The sequence below is a fragment of the Elephas maximus genome, chromosome X (assembly GCF_024166365.1).
Source record: "Elephas maximus indicus isolate mEleMax1 chromosome X, mEleMax1 primary haplotype, whole genome shotgun sequence".
NCBI lineage: Eukaryota > Metazoa > Chordata > Mammalia > Proboscidea > Elephantidae > Elephas > Elephas maximus.
In genome coordinates this window covers 178909776-178931395 of record NC_064846.1, presented here as the reverse complement: position 1 = coordinate 178931395, position 21620 = coordinate 178909776, and the positions used below count along the sequence as shown (strand labels likewise).

Sequence of the window (21620 nt, the reverse complement as noted above, 5' to 3'; positions counted from 1 at the left end):
TAATAGTGCTTTCAGTGAAAGTTTACAAATCAAGTCAATCTCTCATATAAAAAATTATATATACTTTGCTATATACTCCTAATTCCCCCCCCCCCCAGTGAGACAGGACACTCCTTCTCTCTATTCTCTCTTTTTGTGTCCATTCGGCCAGCTTGTGACCCTCTCTGCCCTCTCATCTCCCCTCCAGACAGGAGATGCCAACATAGTCTTGTGTGTCTACTTGATCCAAGAAGCTCATTCTTCACCAGTATCATTTTCTATCCCATTGACCAGTGCAATCCGTGTCTGAAGTGTTGGCTCTGGTAATGGTTCCTGCCTTGGGCTAACGGAAGGTCTGGGGACCATGACCACCGGGGTACTTGTAGTCTCAGTCAGACCATTAAGTCTGGTCTTTTTAAAAGAATTTGGGGTCTGCATCCTACTGCTCTCCTGCTCCCTCAGGGGCTCTCTGTTGTGTTCCCTGTCGGCGCAGTCATCGATTGTAGCCGGGCACCATCTAGTTCTTCCGGTCTCAAGCTGATGTAGTCTCTGGTTTATGTGGCCCTTTCTGTCTCTTGGGCTCATAATTACCTTGTGTCTTTGGTTTTCTTCATTCTCCTTTGCCCCAGGTGGGTTGAGACCAATTGATGCATCTTAGATGGCCACTTGCTAGCATTTAAGACCCCAGATGCCACTCTCCAAAGTGGGGTGCAGAATGTTTTCTGAATAGATTTTATTATACCAGTTGACTTAGATGTCCCCCCAAATCCCTGCCCCTGCTATGCTGGCCTTTGAAGCGTTCTGTTTATTCAGGAAACTTCTTCGCTTCTGGTTTAGTCCAGTTGTGCTGACCTCGCCTGTAGTGTGTTGTCTTTCCCTTCACCTAAAATAGTTCTTATCGACTAATTAGTAAATACCTCTCTCCCTCCCTCTCTTCCTCCCTCCCCACCTCATAACTATCAAAGAATATTTTCTTCCCTGTTTAAACTATTTCTTGAGTTCTTATACTAGTGGTATTATACAATATTTGTCCTTTTGCAGGTCAGTTCACTCAGCATAATACCTTCCAGATTCCTCCATGTTATGAAATGTTTCACGGATTCATCATTTTTCCTTATTGATGTGTAGTATTCCATTGTGTGAATTTACCATAATTTATTTATCCATTTATTACCATCGGTTCTTGAGTATCGGGTACCATCTGAAATGACTGAATGTTGACCAGTTTGTTTTGGTACAGTGACCGTGTGTGTTTCTTCCATCTTCTTTTGATGATTCCTTCATTGTTCAATTTTTTGCCCATAGAATCTTTCAGTATTGCAACTTGAGACTTGAATTTTTTCTTCAGTTCTTTCAGCTTCAGAAATGTCGAGCATGTTCTTCCCTTTTGGTTTTTTAAGTCCAGGTCTTTGCACATGTCATAATACTTTGTCTTCTCAAGCTGTCATTTGAAATCTACTATAAATATAAAACAACATAAATATTTATAAATCTAATATAACTTTATCAATAAAGGAAATGAATAGAAGTCTTAACATTACATATGACGTGTTGGGACAGACCCCAGTGCCTTTTTCCTTAGAACGTATTGGGTAATGTTGAGCATTTGCCCTTTGAAATACTTTTTCAACGCAGTTTTTTGTGAAGTCCTAAAAAATAATGACATTGCTTGGAATTTTATGGAAGTGCATTGGAAATAACAATTTATCTGGGGAGAATCAGTATCAGGGTACATCGTACCGTTTTATTTACTGCTGTCTATTTGGATGCCATTTATAATGTTTTACCACTTTTTCATTGGGAACTTTAATCTACTTAATTATACTCCTTTTAGGTGTTGTTTATTTTAGCTAAAATGCATGTTGTCTTTTAAAAGTTCACTGCTCAGCTTATTGGTACTAATGTTTGTAAATGAAACCTTTCCACCTTTGATATTTATTTTGTAATCTGAATGTGCAAAATCTCTTTAATCCCATAATCGTCTACACCGTTTTTGGAGCTTTACATGTACTGTTATTTAATCTGTAAAATAATATGGGGAGCTCCCAATTTGACATTGTTATTTCTTTACTTTTTTTCTTTAATTTTCTTTGTTGTCATGTACCAGATATAACCCTTTGGGTGAGGTTGAATCGGAGTGGAATAATGGGTATCAGTTTTATATCTGCTTTTACTATCAAAATGTGGACTACCTAAGTGTGTATATTCCTTGCGTGTATATGTTTTGTCTATGGCCCTTTTTGGATTATCCATGTTCCTTTCCAACTCTACACTGGAAAAGTATTTTTTAAAATTTCTCTTTAGGTGCAAGTTTACAGAGGAAATTAGTTTCTCATTCAGAAATTTATACACAGATTGTTTGTGACATTGGTTGCAATCTCCACAGAGCATCAGCACTCTGCCCTTTCTGCTTTCCACCCTGGGTTCTCGGTATCCGTTCATACAGTTGTCCTGTCCCTTCCTACCTTCATGTCTTTGCTTTTGGGCAGGTGTTGCCCATTTGGTCTCGCATACTTGATTGAACTAAGAAGCACTTTGGTCACGTGTGTTACTGCTTTTTTTAATAGGCCTGTCTAATCTTTGGTTGAAAGGTGGACTTTGGGAGTGGCTTTAGTTCTGAGTTAGAAGAGTGTCTGGGGGCCATCATCTCGGGGGTTCTTCCAGTCTCTGTTAGACCACTAAATCTGTCCCCTTTTTTTGAATTTGAGATTTGTTCTACTTTTTTCTCCTGCTCTGTCTGGGACCACCTAGATGACAACTTAAGAACAACGATAATGTAGCAAAGTTGTTTAAGTTCATTTGTTTTGCCACTTTTGCCGCTATCTTTTTCTTCCTTACTGCACCACCAGTAGTAGAATCTCAGTGCCCTCTCTGCAGTGAACCTCCTTTTCCCCTCTTTCCCATCCCTGCTGATGACTAATAAATTTGTTCACTCTACATTTGCCTGTTTCCTAGATGTTAGATCCTATGGTATTTGTCCTTTTTTGACTGAATTAATTTCACTCAACATAACATTTTAAAAGTTCATCTGTAGTGTAGCATCTATCAGGACTTATTTCTCTTTGTAGCTAATCAGTATTCCGTTGCGTGGATAGACTCTTATTCTGTTCATCCATTCATGTGTTGATGGGCATTTAGGTTGCTTCCGTATTTTAGCTCTTGTGAATAATCCTGCAAGGAATATTGGCATACAGATTTTCTGTCTTTAATTCTTCTGTTTATTTGCACAGGAGTGGGATTACTGGGTCATATCGTAGCTGTGGGGTGAACTTTTTGAGGAACTGCCAAGCTTTCCACAGGAGGTGTGCCGTTTTCCATTCCCAAGAGCAATAGATGATGGTTCCAGTTTCTCCACATCCTTGCCAACGCTTGTTATTTTCTATGTTCCTCCTTCCCTTTAAAGGCTAGTTTTGCTAGGTACAGAATTCTAGTGTAGTCTTTTTTTTTGTCTCTCTCTCTCAACAAAATGCTAAATGTTTCATTCTCCTTGTTTGCATGATTTCTTAAGACAAATATACTCTAATTCTAACCGTTCTTTTCAGTAAAAAGTTGATTTTTTTTCTCCTCTGGCTTCTTTCCATATTTTCTTTTTGATTTTGTGCATTTTGAATGTGACATCACCAGGTACAGTTTTTTGCTATTTGTTCTCCTTGGTATTCTCTGAGCTTCCTAAATCTTTGGTTTCGTGTGTCTCTTAGCTTTTCTAAGTTTCTCAGTCATTATTACCTGAAATATTTCTTTTTGTTTCTATTTTCTTTCCCTTCTGGCATCCTAAATATGTGGATAACCCTCTTCTAGTAATTGTCTGAGAGTTTTTGCATATTCTGTTCCATCTTTTTCATATCAGTTTTGAGTTCATTAACATATTTTCAAGCTCACTAATGTCTTCTTGGCTTTCTCCTGTCATTTGAGGAATTAGTTAAAGGTGGTTTTCATTGTTGTTACTAGCAATGGATTTGTGCCATTTCCTTTGGTTTCCTTGTTACGGTTTCCTTCTCTGGTAACTTTACCTTGTGTTGTTACATGTTCTGTCCTTTATTATTAGCATTTTTAGTGTTAGAATAACTCAAAGTGTGTTAGTCGAAATTTTTGGTCTGATGATTACAAAATGTTGGCTCTACCTCAGGCTGATCTTGATGCTTGCACTGTCTCTTCAAGCTGTGGTTTTGTCTTTAGTATGCCTGGTAGATTTTTGTTGAAAGACAGGGATTATGTATTAAGTAAAAGAAAGGAGGTAAATAAATAGGCCTTTCTTAGGAGATTTATTTTTTCCTGGCTAGTCATTAGGCTGTGTATACTGTAGTTCTCAGTTGCTCTGATGTGCTTGTTTTTTTCTTACCTATTGTGTCTGGGCTTCCTAGATACTTCTTATATCAGGCCTGAGGCTTGCAATTCTGTTGGAATGCTGTTATTACGTAGGAGCCCTATAGATGAGGCTGTAAGGTAGGGACAAAAGGGAGGCCTGAGACAGCCCAGTGATTAATTCTCAGTCTTAGTGAGCCTGTGCCCTGGGCAGTGACCCTACAGGTGCTCCTCTGCTCCCCCTCACCCACTTTGGTGAGACAGGAAGCCTAGATGAGGCTGCAGTTGGATGTTTTACTATTGCAGATCAGTTACACTCTGTAAAATAGGTTCCCTTGAGGGAGGCTTTATCAGGTAGAACGAAACCCTCTGGGAAATTTTTGAAATGGCTTCTTTTCCTCTTCCCCCTACTAGAAGGAATCATAAGATTTTTCCCTGATGGTCTCACTGAGGACCTGATCGGGTTCCTGTAGGTAAAACTCAGAAAACTCTGGATTCACCTAAGTTTGGCCCCCTTGCATTTTTAACTTGGAAGTTGGTCCACATCCACTCTCCAGCAATTCATCAACTGTATTTTAAGTTTTCCTTCCCTGATACTGATCCTAGAGGAGGTTTTTGCTCTGGTATGATTCTCCATAGCTGCTTATGTGTCCCTCCAGTTTTAGGACACCCGTTTGCCCATGTTACGTCAATTTTCTGAGTTCAGGATATTTCGTTTTTTCTTGTGAGGATGGAAGTGACAGCTTTCAAGCTCCTTCTATATCAGACCAGAAACTGGAAGCCTTCATTTGTGTTTTGTGTCATTATCGTGGTCTTTATTTTCTTGTTACTTTGTTCATAATATTCCTTTATTCTGCTTTTGTTTTTCCCATTTCCTAACTTTACATGGTTGACCTACTGCTAATGACTTTTTTCTTTCCCTGGGTTTAAGCAGTATATGTTTCCTTTACTGGGCATGAAGTTTCGTGGAGCCCTTTGGCTCCTGTACCTCTGCTCTGGGACTTGTTGACATCAAAAAGCATGTTAAACATATATGAGTGTTTGCAGAATGTTTACAGTCTGCTTCTAATTTTTTAGAACTGAAAGTGCTATCCCTTTTTCTCTTGCCAAGCCAAGTTTCGCTAGTTAATGTTTTGTGAAATAATCATTTTGCTCCCTTCACTAATTTACTAAAGGGAAATATACTTCTGTTACTTGGCTGCTTATCCCCTTACTGGCCTGCATTTTATGTAGAATGTATCGCCACTCCAATATGTTGTCGTGATCTCGTCATACCAGGATTGATTAGAAATGACATAGACTGCTCATTTCACCCCTTCCCTAAGATGAGGAGTCTTTTTACTGTAAAGCTGCACTGGTTTAGGAGCCTTTTCTTTCCTCATGACAGGAGGAAGCCAATGGATTGGTGTTCTTTCACAGAGGTCACTCTTACAGACCCAGGGATTCCAGTGGTCAGGGTTCAGATAGTCGTGGTTGTGTGCCTTCCAGGGGCTGCAAATGTGAGGGAATTTTGGAGTGGAGTCTCTAGAGGGCTGGTGTGTAACTGTTTCCTAGGCCTCACAGGCAATTTAACAGATAAACTGCACTTCACGTTACTTAAAAAATGGTGTCTATTGTTGCAGATATTACATATACTGTAATATTCGCCAATTCAACAAAGTTTACCGTGTATGACTTGATGACATTGATTACGTTCCTCACATTGTGCCGTCATTATGAAATGGAAATCCTAACCTCTTCTCGTTCGGCAAACGCAAGGGTGTGCCGTTCTTGTGTCTGCGAAGGTTTTGCTCTTTGGCATAGGGTAACATTAGATTCTTTTTATTTGAGGATGTATGAATTCATGTTTGTTGAGGGGAGCAGTCACTAATAATTAATGTACAGTTACATCACATCTTGAAATGTGAGGATTGTGTGGCAGTCTGGATTCTCCTGTTTCCTGTCTTATCTAAGCTCTTAAAATTGTATTCCCTTTGCATGTTTCTGAAAAGGGCAGAAGATGACAGAAGAACTGAGTTTTTGAGGAATAGGTGATTGACTTGTAAAAATTCCTAATTCTCCAAAAGAATTCAGCAGGTGAATCTGTCACCTTCTGATGTCTTCGAGTTCGAGAACATATGATCAGCTCAGGGTCCTGGTTTGCCAGTTTGTGTAGGACCTTGGTCCTGCCATGGCTGTGAGGGGCAAAAGGAAACACTGTCCTTCTGCAGTGTTTTCCACTTGGTAATACCTCAGCCTACCTTTTCCCTTTGCTTTTTGTTCTGTTGAGTGTTCTGGTGGGTCCTATGGAAGGAAGTGGAATTGTTTTGTAACAAGGAAGTGATAGTCTGAATGAGAGTATTTCTCTAATTTCTGCTCTGTGGGTCTCAGTCAAACTGTGGAAAGCTTATTTGTGCTTGTTGAAAGTGTATGAGACAGGATGGAATCGATGAGGCAGTGAATGTAGTTAGTGAAGGGAAGAGACTGATGACTAGCCAAAGGTAAACCTTGGTAAAATGCAGAACTTTGTGTCAAATCCCTTTGAATTCTTAGTTCCCCTGGGCTGTGAGCCCTACCCTTCCTTCTTGTAGACACTGAAGTCCATGGAACCTTGCTGATTCATCATGTATGGAATGTTTTAGGACTCAGTGGTCATTGAGGACGTGGCTGTGGTCTTTAGCCAGGAAGAGTGGGCATTGCTGGATGTTGCTGAGAGGAAACTCTACAGAGATGTGATGATGGAAACCTTCAGAAACCTGACCTCAGTAGGTAAGAAGGGCATCTTTTCTTTTTTTACTTCTTTCTTTAGCAAACAAAAATATTTGACTCATTGACTTTACTCCAGAATCTGGGCTTAGGAATGGGAATAAATGGTTAACTAAATCAGGTGTGCTCCCTTGGTCCATGGAGCTGACATATCCTGGATTCTGGATGAGCATAAAGCTCTTCTTATATTAAAGTGAGTTTTCATTTCTCCTGTGATGAAAAGCCCTGAGGCTTTCTAAGTGTTGTAAGTGTAAGCGTTGGCTTCAGGGTCACTATGGGACATTGAGATGTAGGTGGTTTAGGACCTTGTGGAGAGTTTTACATTATTTATTACAAGTTCAACATGATTATTTTGCTGTATATAAAGTCACACCTGTCTATCGTCAGAGATCCTGAAGAGGAAAATATTGGCTCACTGTCAGGAAAATGTTCATTGCTCTTCACCGTCTTCTGTCATGATGTGCATTTCTCCAATAGGACCATGTGAGCTATACCCATTTGATTTCTCAGAGAAAAAAGGAAAGATCTGAGTACAGTGAGGATAGGACCCATCCAGGACCCCTGTGTCAGGAAGCAGCAGGAAAGCAGGAATTTTTGGAAGGGCAAGCCCTGTGTGAATGGAATTATATTTGAATTAGTCAGCTAAAAAAACTCCCTTTTGGGTTGTGGAAACTACGTCACAGATACCTGAACTTACTTTTCTGACTTTAGCAGTGTCGTCAAAACCGTGGTCACGGAGAGGAGAGCCTTTTCTTCTTTAATGTTATATTGTGTATCGTGTCCAGTATTTTTCTTCTTCGTTCTCCTAACTACACTTATTTATGTCACCATCACTCTCAGTCCTTATGGAATTATTTCGTAGAAATTGCTTTTTAACCATTGTGAATGTGCTCAATGAAATGTGGTTAAGTCTATCTTTGTTCACAGCAGCCTTTTTCTCAATAACTCCTCTGTTTTTTATTTCGTATTTTGAACCTCAACTTGAATATTTGGGTCAGTCTCCCAGAACCTTATTGATGGAGGAAAGTTATCCGGTGAAGATACAATGCTGCAATACATAAAGAATAACCCCCCAGTTGTCCATGTTAGGAGAAGTCTACAGATGGCGTGGCAATGTAGATCACTCTGGAACCCAGGGGAAATATTTGAAGTGAGTGTCATTCAAAGAAGAAAACAGTGCCTCAGGAGGAAGACCAAAAGTGTCCTGACAGTAATGTACACCCATATATATTTATCTATGTATATAAGCACTTTCAGCCAGTATTGTAAATGTTTAGTACTTGCCAAGGTAAACGAGGGCAGTGTATGCATTGCATAGAAAACAAATCTGTTCCCTGTCAGGTTTGGACCCAAGTAGGAAATAACCAGTGGTGCCCTGCTCAAGAATGGCAACTATTTGTGCTACTTTGAGTATGTGTCACTCTCTGCAGTCCTGCCGGTAATCCAGTTTCCTGCATCAGGCTCCTGAGAGTTTTGGTGTCCATGTGGGAGAGTAGATTATTGACAGGACCCTGAAGAACGACATACATTCAAATTGACACACACTTGACTGCTATCTTTGAGCGGGGCACAGCTGTTTTTTACCTACTGACGTCAAAATTGAATGGGCAAAATATTTAGTTTCTATGCAAAGTATTTGCTGCCTTTGTTTCTGTAGGCAGTTCCTGAAGCATTACGAACCATTTTCAAATCTTGATACCTACAAACGTATACGTTCTCACTTTTGACTGTCTCTGTATCTATTTTGCATGTATGATTATGATAAAAAAAATCTAGTATCCGACTATTTTCAGCGTTAATGATGGATATTTGGCGGTAATGAATGTTGAGATGAAAACTAAGTAATGCCGGCTGTGATGGTTAAAATTGTGTCAACATGGCGGAGCCATGATTCTCACTGGTTTATCACTTATGTAATGATATAACTTGGTGATTATGGAATCATGTTGTCATCCTTTATTTTCTGATCTAATGTCATCCTCCATTTTCACATAATGCCAAAATTGTATAACGAGCTGGTCTTTGGAACTTAACCATGTTGATAAATGAGGAGAAGGTGTACACAACACACACACGTAGACGTCTATGTATATGAATATATATGGAAAAGTATGCGCTTTGGAAATTTGTATATTACAGCATATTAAAATAGATGAGTGAGATACAGAGTATTTGAAACGTATTTCACCTGGACGCGGTTATCAGAAAGCCTCTTATTTTAAGGATACTCTGTGAGAGTAATGGTCGTATCTGTACTAGGGGATTTAACCTAGGAAACATGGGACAAGTCAGGAAGAAAGCAAGCATGTTCTGAATATTTGGTAATGGTGAAATGGGAACACATTAATTTCCAACACCATGTTCCCTATTTTTAACAGCAGTCATACAGTAGAGAACTTCCATGAAAGTAATGAGGGCACTCAGTCTTGGAAAACGTTCAGCTGGATTCCAGATCTTACTGCACTCAAAAGAAACCCTCCAGGAGTAAACTCTTTTGAATACTCTGATTGTGGAAAGGTCTTCATGGATCACTCAGCATATAACCATCATATCAGATCTTCCACCAGATGCAGTGCCTTTCAGGGTAAGGAATGTGGAGAATCCTGCAGGTGTTCCTCTCACCTAACCACTCCTTTGAGAGTTCTTCATGGAAATAGATGCCATAAATGTAAGGTGTCTGGGAAGGATATGATTTGTATGTGAACCCTTAAGAATCCTGTGACAGCACTCACTGGTGAGAAATGCTGCAAATGCAACAAATGTGGGAAAGGATTTTGTAGTTTGTCATCCCTTTGTACACACGTGAGTGGCCATAAGCATTCATATAAAGAATGTTGTAAAATCTGTAGTCCTTTATCCCTCATTTTACCTAAAAAATGTCCTAACAGAGATAAGCCTTATGAATGTGAGGAATGTGGGAAAGCCTTTTGTTATTCCTCAGCCCTTAGTATGCATAAAAGAACTCACAGTGGACAGAAACCTTTTGAATGTAATCAGTGTGGGAAATCCTTTAGTAGTTCTTCATCCCTCAGTGTGCATAAAAGGACTCACAGTGGAGAAAGGCCTTATGAATGTAAACAGTGTGGGAAAGCCTTTATTTGTCCCTCACACATCAATTCACATATAAGAACTCACAGTGGAGAGAGGCCTCATGAATGTAAGGAATGTGGGAAAGCCTTTATTCGTTTCTCCCACCTCACTTCACCTAAAAGAACTCACAGTGGAGAGAAACCTTATGAATGTATACCATGTGGGAAAGCCTTTAGTTGTTCCACAGCCCTCATTAGGCATAAAAAAACACACAATGGAGTGAGGCCTTATGAATGTACAGAATGTGGGAAAGCCTTCATATATTCCTCATGCCTTACTATGCATAAAAGAGCTCACAGTGGAGAGAAACCTTATGAATGTAAACAATGTGGGAAAGCCTTTATTTGTTCCTCCCACCTCACTTCACATATAAGAACTCACAGTGGAGAGAGGCCTCATGAATGTAAGGAATGTGGCAAAGCCTTTATTCGTTCCTCCCCCCTCACTTCACATAAAAAACTCACAGTGGAGAGAAACCTTATGAATGTACACAATGTGGGAAAACCTTCAGTTGTTCCCCAGCTCTCAGTAGACATAAAAAAACTCACAATGGAGTAAGGCCTTATGAATGTACGGAATGTGGAAAAGCTTTTATTTATTGCTCAGCCCTTACTATGCATAAAAGAACTCACAGTGGAGAGAAACCTTATGAATATAAGCAATGTGGGAAGGCCTTTATTTGTTCCTCGCACCTCACTTCACATAGAAGAACTCACAGCGAGTTGATTGATTACTCTTAGATCAAAAGTGAGATATTTCATCCTTACAGTTATGCTTTTGAACAACAAATTTCTGAAAGTTTATAAATAAAGAACAAAGACTTTTAGTAAGAAATTAATACTAACTCAAAGGATCCTCAAACATAATTTATGCCTTTGGGAGAAATGCCAGTTTCATTGTAACTGGGACTGTCCTCATAAGTGTTTGTTACTTTCTCAGTCTAAGCTAAATTTTACCTTTGTTAAAGTCTTTGCTATTACCAATGAGGCTGCAGGGAATAGCATTGAGCAAATGAGGTTTTATATTATTTAATGTTATATCCTTGATGTTATTTTGGAAACAATAAAATACACTCATATTTGGATCAGACTGTTTTGTTTTCATATTTGAAACATTCCTTCCATTCTTATCGTAAACTGTTTTGTCTGTTATAATTAATAACTGTCATATAGTGATAGTTTGAGACTGTGTAAATACTCTGGTTTTCATTGTACTTTGGCCTACCTATGTTAGTATTTGCATATAATTATGTATTATTATTACTGTGGTCTTTACCGGATGATATTTTTTGTTCCGATATCCAATAAAATATATCTATAACTTGGCATTCTGAAAGAAATAGATTTTCTTTCACTCTGATATTTGTTTTTGATTATTCATAATAGTATAGGCAGTGCAGATTATGATGGAGTTCCATTCCTAAGTGCGTTTTTTAGTTGAATTTGCACGCCGGAACGCTTAGGTACGATTATTTGTATGTAATGTCATTTAGTCGGATGTTTTCCTTAGAATATACTGTACAGGGTACCTTTCTATGCATAAAAAAGGTCTAAGAAAACACTTGTAGTTTCAATACAATATTTTCAACATGATAGTACAGTGATAACAGTAATGACATTTTGATGTGCATTACAAAGTTGTAACCGTGTGTTATTACGAACCTCTGCCACTTTATTGGATTCTGTCTTGATACGTTTCTCTCACCTCTGAGTTTGGGAGGCTAGGAGGCTGCCCTCCTAGGCACCGCACATGTGAGCCCCCTTCATCAGGTGGTGGGGGAGGGAAATGCAGAGCATGGACCCTGCCCCTGCACAACTCCTTACCTGAACTTACAGGGGATGTTGGCCTCTGCCCAGCTGCAAACAGTAAGAACGAGCAACACGGAAACACTGTATCCCTAGTGGGCAATGGATCCAGGACTTGAGTTCCTGCAAGGGGGCATCTTTGTAATAGGATGAGCCAGATTCAAAAGTCATGGATCAGTCCACTAAAAGACTGGGACATGGGCATAGAACAGTGAAGATGGAAAGAAGCTGGTATAGACAAAAGACAGTAAAAGGACAAGGGATTTTACTTGAGAGTGGAAGAAGATCAACTCCCAAGTGGTACTAGGGATTGAGACTAATTCTGACCTCACTCCTGGAATGAGAGGTACAAAGGGTATGAGATTAAATTGAAAGCATTGAATTGATTTTTAAAAACCCAGAAGGAATCTCGAGAAAAGAGGCTTTTTCACAAAAAGCAGAATATCCACAAACAAGATCTCTGGGTATTACAGGAAGAAAGGTTTGCCCACTTTAACCCACCTCTACTTTCCTTCTCATGAGTTTTTTTGTCCTCTTTTTCCTTCCATTCCATCAGTGTTTTCCAACTTTTATAGCTCTGCTTTATTCTGTTGATTTTTGTACCTATCTTTAAGTTCACTTTATTTGGTTCCACAATCAACACCTATGAAAGCAGTAGTGAGGAAATCAAAAGACACATTATCTTGGGCAAATGGGCTTCAAGAGATCTCCTTAAAGTGTTAAAAAGCAAAGATGTCACCCTGAGGACTTAGGTGCACCTGACTCAAGCCAGGCTGTTTTCAATTGCCTAATTTGCATTTTAAAGCTGAGCAGTGAATAAAGAAGAGCGAAGAATTGAGGCCTTCAAATTATGGTGCTGGGGGAAGAATATTGACTATACCACGGATTACCGAAGGAACGAACAAATCTGTCTTGGAAGAAGTGCAACCAGAATGCTCCTTGGAAGGAAGAATGTCAAGACTGCGTCTCACATACTTTCGTCGTGTAGTCAGGAGGAATGAGTCCCTGGAGAAGGACATCACGCTCGGTAAAGCAGAGGTTCAGCAAAAAAGAGGAAGACCTTCAAAGAGATGGATTTACACAGAAGTTCTAACAGTTGGCCTAAGCATAGCAAGTATTGTTAGGATGGCGTAGGACCTAAAAGTGTTCTGTTGTACATGGGATCGCAGTGATTCGGAATTGACGCAATTGCATGTAAAAACAACAATCTTTAAGTTCACTAAACCTACTTCCTGCTGTGTATCTAATGATATGAAACCTATCTACCTCTTCTAATTTTGTAATCATGTGTTTCAGTATAGAATTTATGAGTATGTTTAGTTTCTCGTATCTATTCCTGTTGTCTATTTGGTTCATTTCCTGTGTGTCTGATAATTTTGTGGTTCTGTGATGTCATATTTTTTAGATTTTTTTTATTATTTGGAATCATGTTTAAGGTATACTAAAAGAATAAGAGTTGTTCATATATTTGTTATCAAGGCTTAATGGTTGTCAATATGTTAGATATTTCAACTAAGGACATAATTGAAGATATAATTTTTCTTTTTCCAAAGAGCTTTTTTTTTTTTTTTTTTTTGCCAAGACTGGTGTTTGGAGTTACTGTTACCAATCTCAGAAACCTTAGATCATTCAGAGCTCAGTATTCCCTTTTGGATGAATCACAGCCAGGCCATGTAGTCTCTGTGATATAATGATATGGCTCCCACTATTGGGAAGCCTGACCTCCAACTTCTGCCGTATCTGTGCCACCATCTTGATCCTCCTGCTACTTATTTCTGTTTTGAATCTTGCAGATTCTAGAAGAACTGGAAGGGCGGGGGAAAGCACGGCTTATTTTGGACAAAGTGTTTTTATGGTACATGTTCCCTCTGATCCTGTCATTTGATGGGTGTAGCTTGGGTACACATTCACATATTTCAAGTGATGTGACAGGTTTTAAGTTACATACACGGGTAGGGTGTTCATTTCCTTTCTAGTAAGAAAGTTTACTTTGAAAGTGAAATGTGTTCTGTACCATGACTTAGAGCAGGGTCCAGCAAACACTTTTGTAAAGGACTACATAGTAAACACTTTAGACTTTGCAGCCCAGATATTTAGCTTTGCAAAGCCTTGGCTCTGTCAGTGTATCTTGAAAGCAGCTATAGGCAGTATTTCCCTGAATTGTCGTGGCCATGTTCCAAGGAAATGCTATTTATAAATGCAGTTGTTGGGGCAGAATTGGCCTGGGGTTGTGTAGTGTGTTGAGCCCGGACTTACACAGTAGATTGAGATATAGGGACCAGGAACTCAAAGAAGACAGTGTAAAATTCATAGACCAAATCACGTGCAGCTGCTTTTGTGCTAGTGGGACTCACCTAGTAGAAAGCCCAGGATGATTATGTCATCAGGCTCTGCCCTTATCCCTGGCCAATGCTGATGTGATTGTCAGATCCTGAATCACCCAGACTTTCCCCTCTACCAACCTATGCTACCTAAAAAAAGTTGCTTTCCAGTCAACTCAGACTTGTGGCAGGCATTGAGTTTCTTTTGTTTATGGTGATGGAAAATTTGACAGCAGATATTGGTGATGGTTGAACGACATGATTAATGTAATTGAAGTTACTAAATTATGTATATGAAAATCGTTAAGTTGCTATGGCTGTGTAAAAACTCAGGGAGTTAGAAAAAGAAGCTGTTCTTTTTGGGTCCACATAACAGGTTTCTATTCCTGGCAGGCCCTTGGATGCCTTTGCATCAGCTGTGGGTCAGAAAGGCAGCTGCTAATCCAGGCTGGATTTTCCCCCAAGCTCGGGCTTAACTGGATGCTAGCTGGTCTAGGATAGGCCGTGGTTGGTTAACAAATGTGTAGACGGTGTGCATTATTTTAGCAAAAATGTGGTATTCTCACTATACATTATTGCATCTCAAGATTACTATCTATTATATGTGAAAAAGCACTTGAAAAGAAAGTCATTGTTAGAGATATGTTTGGGTTATATATATATATATTAAATTAATTTTTATTGCGCTTTAAGTGAAAGTTTACAAATCAGTTCAGTCTCTCATACAAAAATTTACATACACCTTGCTATGCACCCCTAATTGCTCTCCTTCTGATGAGATAGCACAGTACTTCTCTCCACTCTCTCTCCTTGTGTCCATTCGGGTAGCTTCTGGCCCCCTCTGCCCTCTCATCTCCCCTCCAGACAGGAAATGCCCACATAGTCTTATGTGACCACTTGCTCCAAGAAGCTCCCTCTTCACCAGTATCATTTTCTATCCCATAGTCCAGTCCAATCCCTGTCTGAAGAGTTGGCTTTGGGAATGGTTCTTGCCCTCGAGTAACAGAAGGTCTGGGGTCCATGGCCTCCGGGGTCCCTCCAGTCCCAGACTGACCGTTAAGTCTGGCCTTTCTACGAGAATTTGGGGTCTGCATCCCACTGCTCTTCTGCTCCCTCAGTTGGGTTATATTTTTGTATTGATTTTATTTAACTTTGCATTACTTTTGTAATTCCATCTCTCAGCCTTATAAAAAAGACTACTATAGTTTGAATGTGGATACTACTAGACTGAATTAAGATTTCTAGAACTCTTGTGTAGAAAACAACCAGTTACATAGTGCTGCTGGTCCAGAATTACAGTGAACCAAAATTAACTACATGGGACTGAATGGACTAAAAGATTACTACGGTTACAATTACTACATCACAGTCAAGCTTTCAGAGCAAAATATGACAGAAAAACAACATAAACTCATCAGTCTATTGAGTTCAGATGAAAAGTCAGGCCTGTACTCTTAAACAATGTAAGAGAATAGAAAGCAAATAGGGAACCCAGGGTCTTAAAATGTATATGAATTCCTTGGTAAGATTGACTCAATTCTGCAGAAAAACAGGTCCTAAAGAAAACTTATTAACTTGCCAGAATATCAGATGTATAGGTATCTGACCCTGTGAGAAAACTTGAACACCAAAGAAGTATTCCTCAAAGAGGAAAGAAAAGACAACGCAAAGGGGAACTCATTTTCCCAAAGTGGAAGGAGAAATAGGAGGGATGTCATTTTTCCAAAGTGACCCCTGAAATTACAAATTGCTTCTAGGATATTCAGCTTTTAGTGCTTTCCAACGTAGAGCTCCAGGCTCTCTGGTCATGGATCCTATTCCCCAGGGCTGAAACTTTGCTCTCTGCAAGTCAGATAAAATTCCTAGGAGGTAGTCTGCTTTAGGATTTGGGTCAGTGTTTCGTTTTACAGTGTATGTGCATTGCATAAGAGTTCCCTTTGTGCCTGATGGGCAGCTTAATGCTGTGGCCCATCATACGTCCCAGCTTATCCCAACACCGGCATCTCTATTGGTAGCCTCCTGAAGACAGGCCGCCTCTCAGCTCCTTCAGGAGAGGCTTCTCTTGGCCTCCTTAGGACCGGCTCCTCTTGTCCCCCTCAGGACATGCTCCTGTGTCCCTGCTGTCTGTCACCAGTGACTGCCAGTGGGCTTGGAAGGTTTGCTACTTTTTGTCCATGTTGGTTGACATTTCCTAGGTAAGCTGTAAACAACTTGTGGCTTGATACTTGTTGTCTGGTCCTGGGCTTTTCCCACACTAAGGCAGTAGAAACTTTTAAACTGGTCAGTAAGTTCTTAGCACATCCCAACTCCAAGATCTAGACCCTCTTGCCATAATTTAAGCCCTCTCCTATAGTTCCAACATGTTGTTGCTTTGTCCCTGGGTGTAATCACCTGTGTGGCCATGTATCCAAGCGTGCTGTAGCATCCTCTGGCTCCTATGAGTGCTTATATCTGGCCTTCTTACGTGAGTGCGCTTTTCTTTCTGCGGTTGACGGAGTATTCCAGAACACCCACAGACCCCGTTTGGGGGGAAATTAACACATGCATTCAATGGCCCACACCGTATTTTTGTAAAAATAAATTAACCTTAAAGAACTTTAGTTAGATCCTCGTCTTTGTGCCTCTTACAGATACACATCTCAGGTCATAAAACATCTTTGAGTATGTGCACAGGAAAATGGGAAAATTGCTTGTGTTCTTCAGGGCTGTGTGGACAACGTCATAGTAACTAATGAATCCTGTGTTGCCTCAAGTTTCTCTGCCTTTGATTTCTCCATTTCTAGAAAGGCACTGCCATTTGTCCTGTTGGTTAGGTCAGAAAAGTGGAAATTACGAGTTTTCTGTCTGCTTTCATCAGTCACTGCCCGTTAAATCAGTCCTCAAGTTCTGCTATTTGTACCCCCAACACGTATGTCAGTATTGCCCACTTTTGGTAACAGATGTTGGTCTCCTTCAATATTTGTTGTTCTTTTGGACTTTAGTCATAGAATTCCTGAGTTTTGGTTCTAACTGTGGTCACCTAGGAATAGCATTTTATTTCCCAGCATTCCTTGCTACCAGATGGTACCATCTGACTAAGCTTTCTCAGTGAGCTGTAGCTAAAAGTGTCTCATGTCATTTCTAAGAAATGTCATTAAATGTAGAGAACATACCCCTCTTCAGTATATTAGATTGTTGAATTCTGCATTTCAGTTCATATACGCATTTAAGAAAACCCAGGCGTTTCTCTGTAGAGGAAGTGAAGGGCAGCCATGGCCAGATCCCACACACCAGGGAGAACCACAGAGCCCCTAGGTCCCCAGATAGACAGCACTCTAGGTTCCTGCACGGAAGCCCTCTATTGAGCATCTAGAGTCCCGGAAACCGGAAGCAGAAGTGAGCGTTCTGGGGGAGCAGCTGTGGACTGGGCAGTCCTGTCCAGGTGTGAGGTCTCTGTCCTAAATGTCCTGCCCCCACCTGCACTCCGCGGCCCCCGCGCCCCTTTGTTCTCTCTTTTTTTTTTTTTTGCAGTCCCATCTGGGCCAGACTCTTCGGCCTCGTCCACCACTGTTCGCTTACACACATGCACAGACTCGTGCACTAACTGGTATCCAGGATGGACATCAGTTTATACACCAAGAAGACATTTGCTCACCGTGTATTGCAGTGCCGTCAGGAAAATGTCTCTGAAAGTTAACGATTTATGCTTATCCAGATATATTTCTGTTTCGTTGTAAATTTGTATCTGCTTTGTCAACATGAAGTAGACTGTGTGTCAATGTGACGTAAATCAATTTTAATAAGTGAACATAAGCACAGTTAAGGACCTGAAGGCACAAAGTCTTGTCTGAGATACAGGGCTTTACCAGGAGAAGCATCTCCGGGTTGTGTGAATTGAATAGGATGTTTCCTTTGTCTCGTCTCCCTAGTATCCAGCAGGGCTCTAGATCATCCATGGTACTTTTGGAGAATAACAGCCAGGATTAAGAACAAAACTGTAGCATATGAGCAGAAACGGGGTTGTCAGAAATTGAGACATCAAAGACAAATGGACCTGCCTCCTGAGCCTGGCACGTCAGCATTCTGGCTGGCAGCGTCGAGCACGTGGTTAATCGATTGTCTCTAACTTTATTCAACTGTGAGCTGTTTGAAATGATATCCGTGTAGGAGAGCCATGAGATATAAATGAGCTAGTGTGTTGAAAACTTTTGAAAAACTTTTCATAAACGGTAGTTGCTCAATATGTGGAATATTTTATCATTATTCTATCGTATAATGAACGTTAGGGTTTTTGATGTCTTTAAAACATGCACCTGGTCCACTGCAGTGGAGGGGACTATTGGATGTTGCTTCTAGCTCAAAATTTGTTGTGACCCGTCATACCAGGACTGATTAGAGAGGACATAGTCAGCACATTTCACCACTTCTCTGACAAGAGGAGCCTTCTTCCTCTAAAGCCGCTCTGACTTAGCACCCTCTCGCTATGTGAGGAAGCCGACGGATCGGTGCTATGTCACAGAGGTCACACTTACAGACCAGGGGATTCCACATGTCAGGGTTCCGGTAGTCATGGATGTATGCCTCCAGGGACTGCAAATATTAGAGAATTTTGGAGTGGAGCCTCTGGAGGGTTGGTGGTAATCCTCTCTCCTAGGCTTCACAGGCAATTTTAGAGTTAATCCGTCTGCATTTCAGCTTACTTACAAAATTATATGTTTTTGTTGTAAAAATTAAAACTAATGAACCGTTTGCAAATTCAACAGTGTTTACACGTGTAACTTGGTGTCATTGATTATGCTTATCGTGTTGGGTGGTCCTTACAAAATGGAAGTTGTAACTTCTCAGCAGACACAAGTATATGCTGTTGTCCTTTCTGCAGAGGTAGCCGTCTGTCATCTTATCGCAGGAGAACGTGTGCGCGTGAGGGCATATGCGTTGATGTTTGTTGAGGGGGCAGTCACTAATATGTAATTGGCGTACATCCAGTTGGGTGGGGTCTTGGAATTTGAAAATTGTGGGGAGATCTGGATTCTCATGTTCCCTGTCTCATCTGAACTCGTTTTAATTTTAATTACCTTTGCCTGCCTCTGGAAGGGACAGAAAGTATGACAGAACAAGTGAGTTTTTGAAAAATAGTTGACTGACACATAAAAATCCATAATTCTCTGAAAGAATTTTTTTTTTTTTTTTAGCTGATGAACCTGTCACCACTTGATCTGCTAGAGTTCAAGAAAATATAACCAGCCCAGGGCTTTGGGTTTCTAATTTGTGCGGGCGCTTGTTCCTCTCATGGCTGTGAAGGTCAGAAGGAAAAACTGCCATTCTGAAGTGTTATCCAGTTGTTAATCCTCACCGTGTGCTTTGTGTTTTGTTAAATGTTCTGGTGGGTCTTAATGCAAGGAGATACACGTGGTGATCTGAGTGAGAGCATTTTTGAAATTTCTGCAATGTTTTCTAACTATCCTAGACCATGAAGAGAGACGAATAAGACTGCAGTTGGCAGCTTTCAAACTGTGGTGATGTTATTTCAGTGCGTTAGAAGGCCACAAGACAGGACGCAGTCAGTGAGGAGGAAGTGAATATAGTTAGTGAAGGGACATGGCTGATGGCTGTACTCTCGAGTAGACCTTAGAGCACAGAACTTTGTGTCAAATCCCCTTCAATTCTCAGTTCTCCAGGACCGTCAGCCTCAGCCTTTGTCCTTGGACACAGTGGAATACATGGTACCCTCCTGATCCGAATGTGTGGGATGTTTTAGGACTCGGTGATCGCCAAGGATGTCGCTGTGGTCTTTAGCCAGGAAGAGTGGCCTTTGCTGACTCTTGCTCAGAGAACTCTCTACAGAGATGTGATGATGGAAACTTTCAGAAACCTGGCCTCAGTAGGTAAGGATGGCATGACTCTTTTTTTTCCCCCCTATTTATTTCTTTAGTGAACATAAGTATTTTACTCATTGACGATGCTTCTTTATTTGGGCTGAGGAATGGCAATAAATTGTTAAATAAAACAGGGGTGGTCCTTTGGTCTATGGAGCTCACGTATCCTGGCGTCCCCATGAATATAAAGCTCTGTGTATTAAAGTGAATTTTTATTTCCTTTGTGATTAAAAGTTCTGAGGGTCTTGAAGCATTGTAAGTGTAAATACTGGCTCCAGGGGTCCCTATGGGGTACTGAGAGATAAGTGGTGTGCGACCTGGTAGAGAGTTTTATTGTGTTTGTTACAAGACTGATATGATTATCTTGGTGCACATAAACTCACACCTATGTTCAGAGAGCCCGAAGAGCAAAGTGTTGGCTCCATGTCAAGGAAATGTCCGTTGCTCTTCACAGTCCTCCTTTGTGATGTGTGTTTCTCCGTGAACACCATGTCCGCTGTAAGCATTTGTTTTCCCAGAGAAACAGGGAAAAGATCTGAGGACAGTGGAGAGAGGATTCACCCAGGGCCAGTGTGTGGGGAAGCACCAGGAAAGCAAGAATTTTTTGAAGGACCAGCCCTGCCTGGGGGGAATTAGATTTGAATTGGTCAGAAAAAGTCTCTACTGTGTTGAGGAGACAACTTTGCAGACACCCGAGCTTACTTTTCTGACTTTAGTAATCCTCACAACCGTGGTCATGGAGACCTTTGGCCTCTTTTAATGTTACATGTGTGTTATGCCCAACGCTATTCTATTTGGCTCTCCTAGCTACACCTTTTTTACGTCGCCATCACTGTAAATCCTCACGGAAGTATTTCCTAGTAAATTGCTTTTTAACCATCGTGAATGTGCTGCAACAGCAAAACGTGGCTGCGTGTTTCTTTGTTCAGAGCCTTTTTTATCCCCTAACAATTCCTTTCTTTTTTTGTTTTATATCGTGAACCTGAACTTGAATTATGGGGTCAGTCTCTCAAAACTTTAATGATGGGGAAAAGTTATCCAGTGCATGTACAGTGGTGCGATACATGAAGAATAATACCTCGTTGTCCATGTTAGGAGAAACCTTTGAATTGCACGGCAATAAAGATCAGTATAAAAACCAGGGCAGACATTTGAGGTGAGTGTCATTCAAGGAAGAGAAAACAGTGCCTCAGGAGAAAGTCCTAAAGTGTGATGACATAGAAATACATACATATGTGTGTATATATGTATGTGTATTAGGACTTCACGCATGTTGTTACGATTCAGCTAATGCCAAAGTAACGAGGGCAGCGGATACATTGTAGGGCAACCAAATATGTTGCCCATTTGCTTTTTTTTTCTACATTTTTTCTTATTGTGCTTTAGATGAAGGTTTACTCAGCGGACTAGTTTCTAATTACACAACTAATGCACATACTGTTTTGTGACATTGGCTGCCAACCCCACGACATGTCTCCCCTTCTTAACCTTGGGTTCTCCATTACCACCTTTCCTGTACCGTC

At 40.5% G+C, this 21620-nt stretch overlaps 2 protein-coding genes across 2 annotated transcripts in view; both read left to right on the top strand.

Moving 5' to 3' along the window:
- Window positions 1-21036, top strand: part of LOC126068559 (zinc finger protein 124-like) — a 146149-nt gene extending 125113 nt beyond the window's left edge. The window contains exon 3 of the mRNA XM_049871225.1: window positions 19892-21036. Coding sequence (XP_049727182.1) covers window positions 19892-19956 — 65 coding nt within the window. The 3' untranslated portion in view covers window positions 19957-21036. The remainder of the gene's footprint in view (window positions 1-19891) is intronic.
- LOC126068551 (zinc finger protein 91-like) overlaps window positions 1-21620 on the top strand; it is a 146171-nt gene that overhangs the window by 68686 nt on the left and 55865 nt on the right.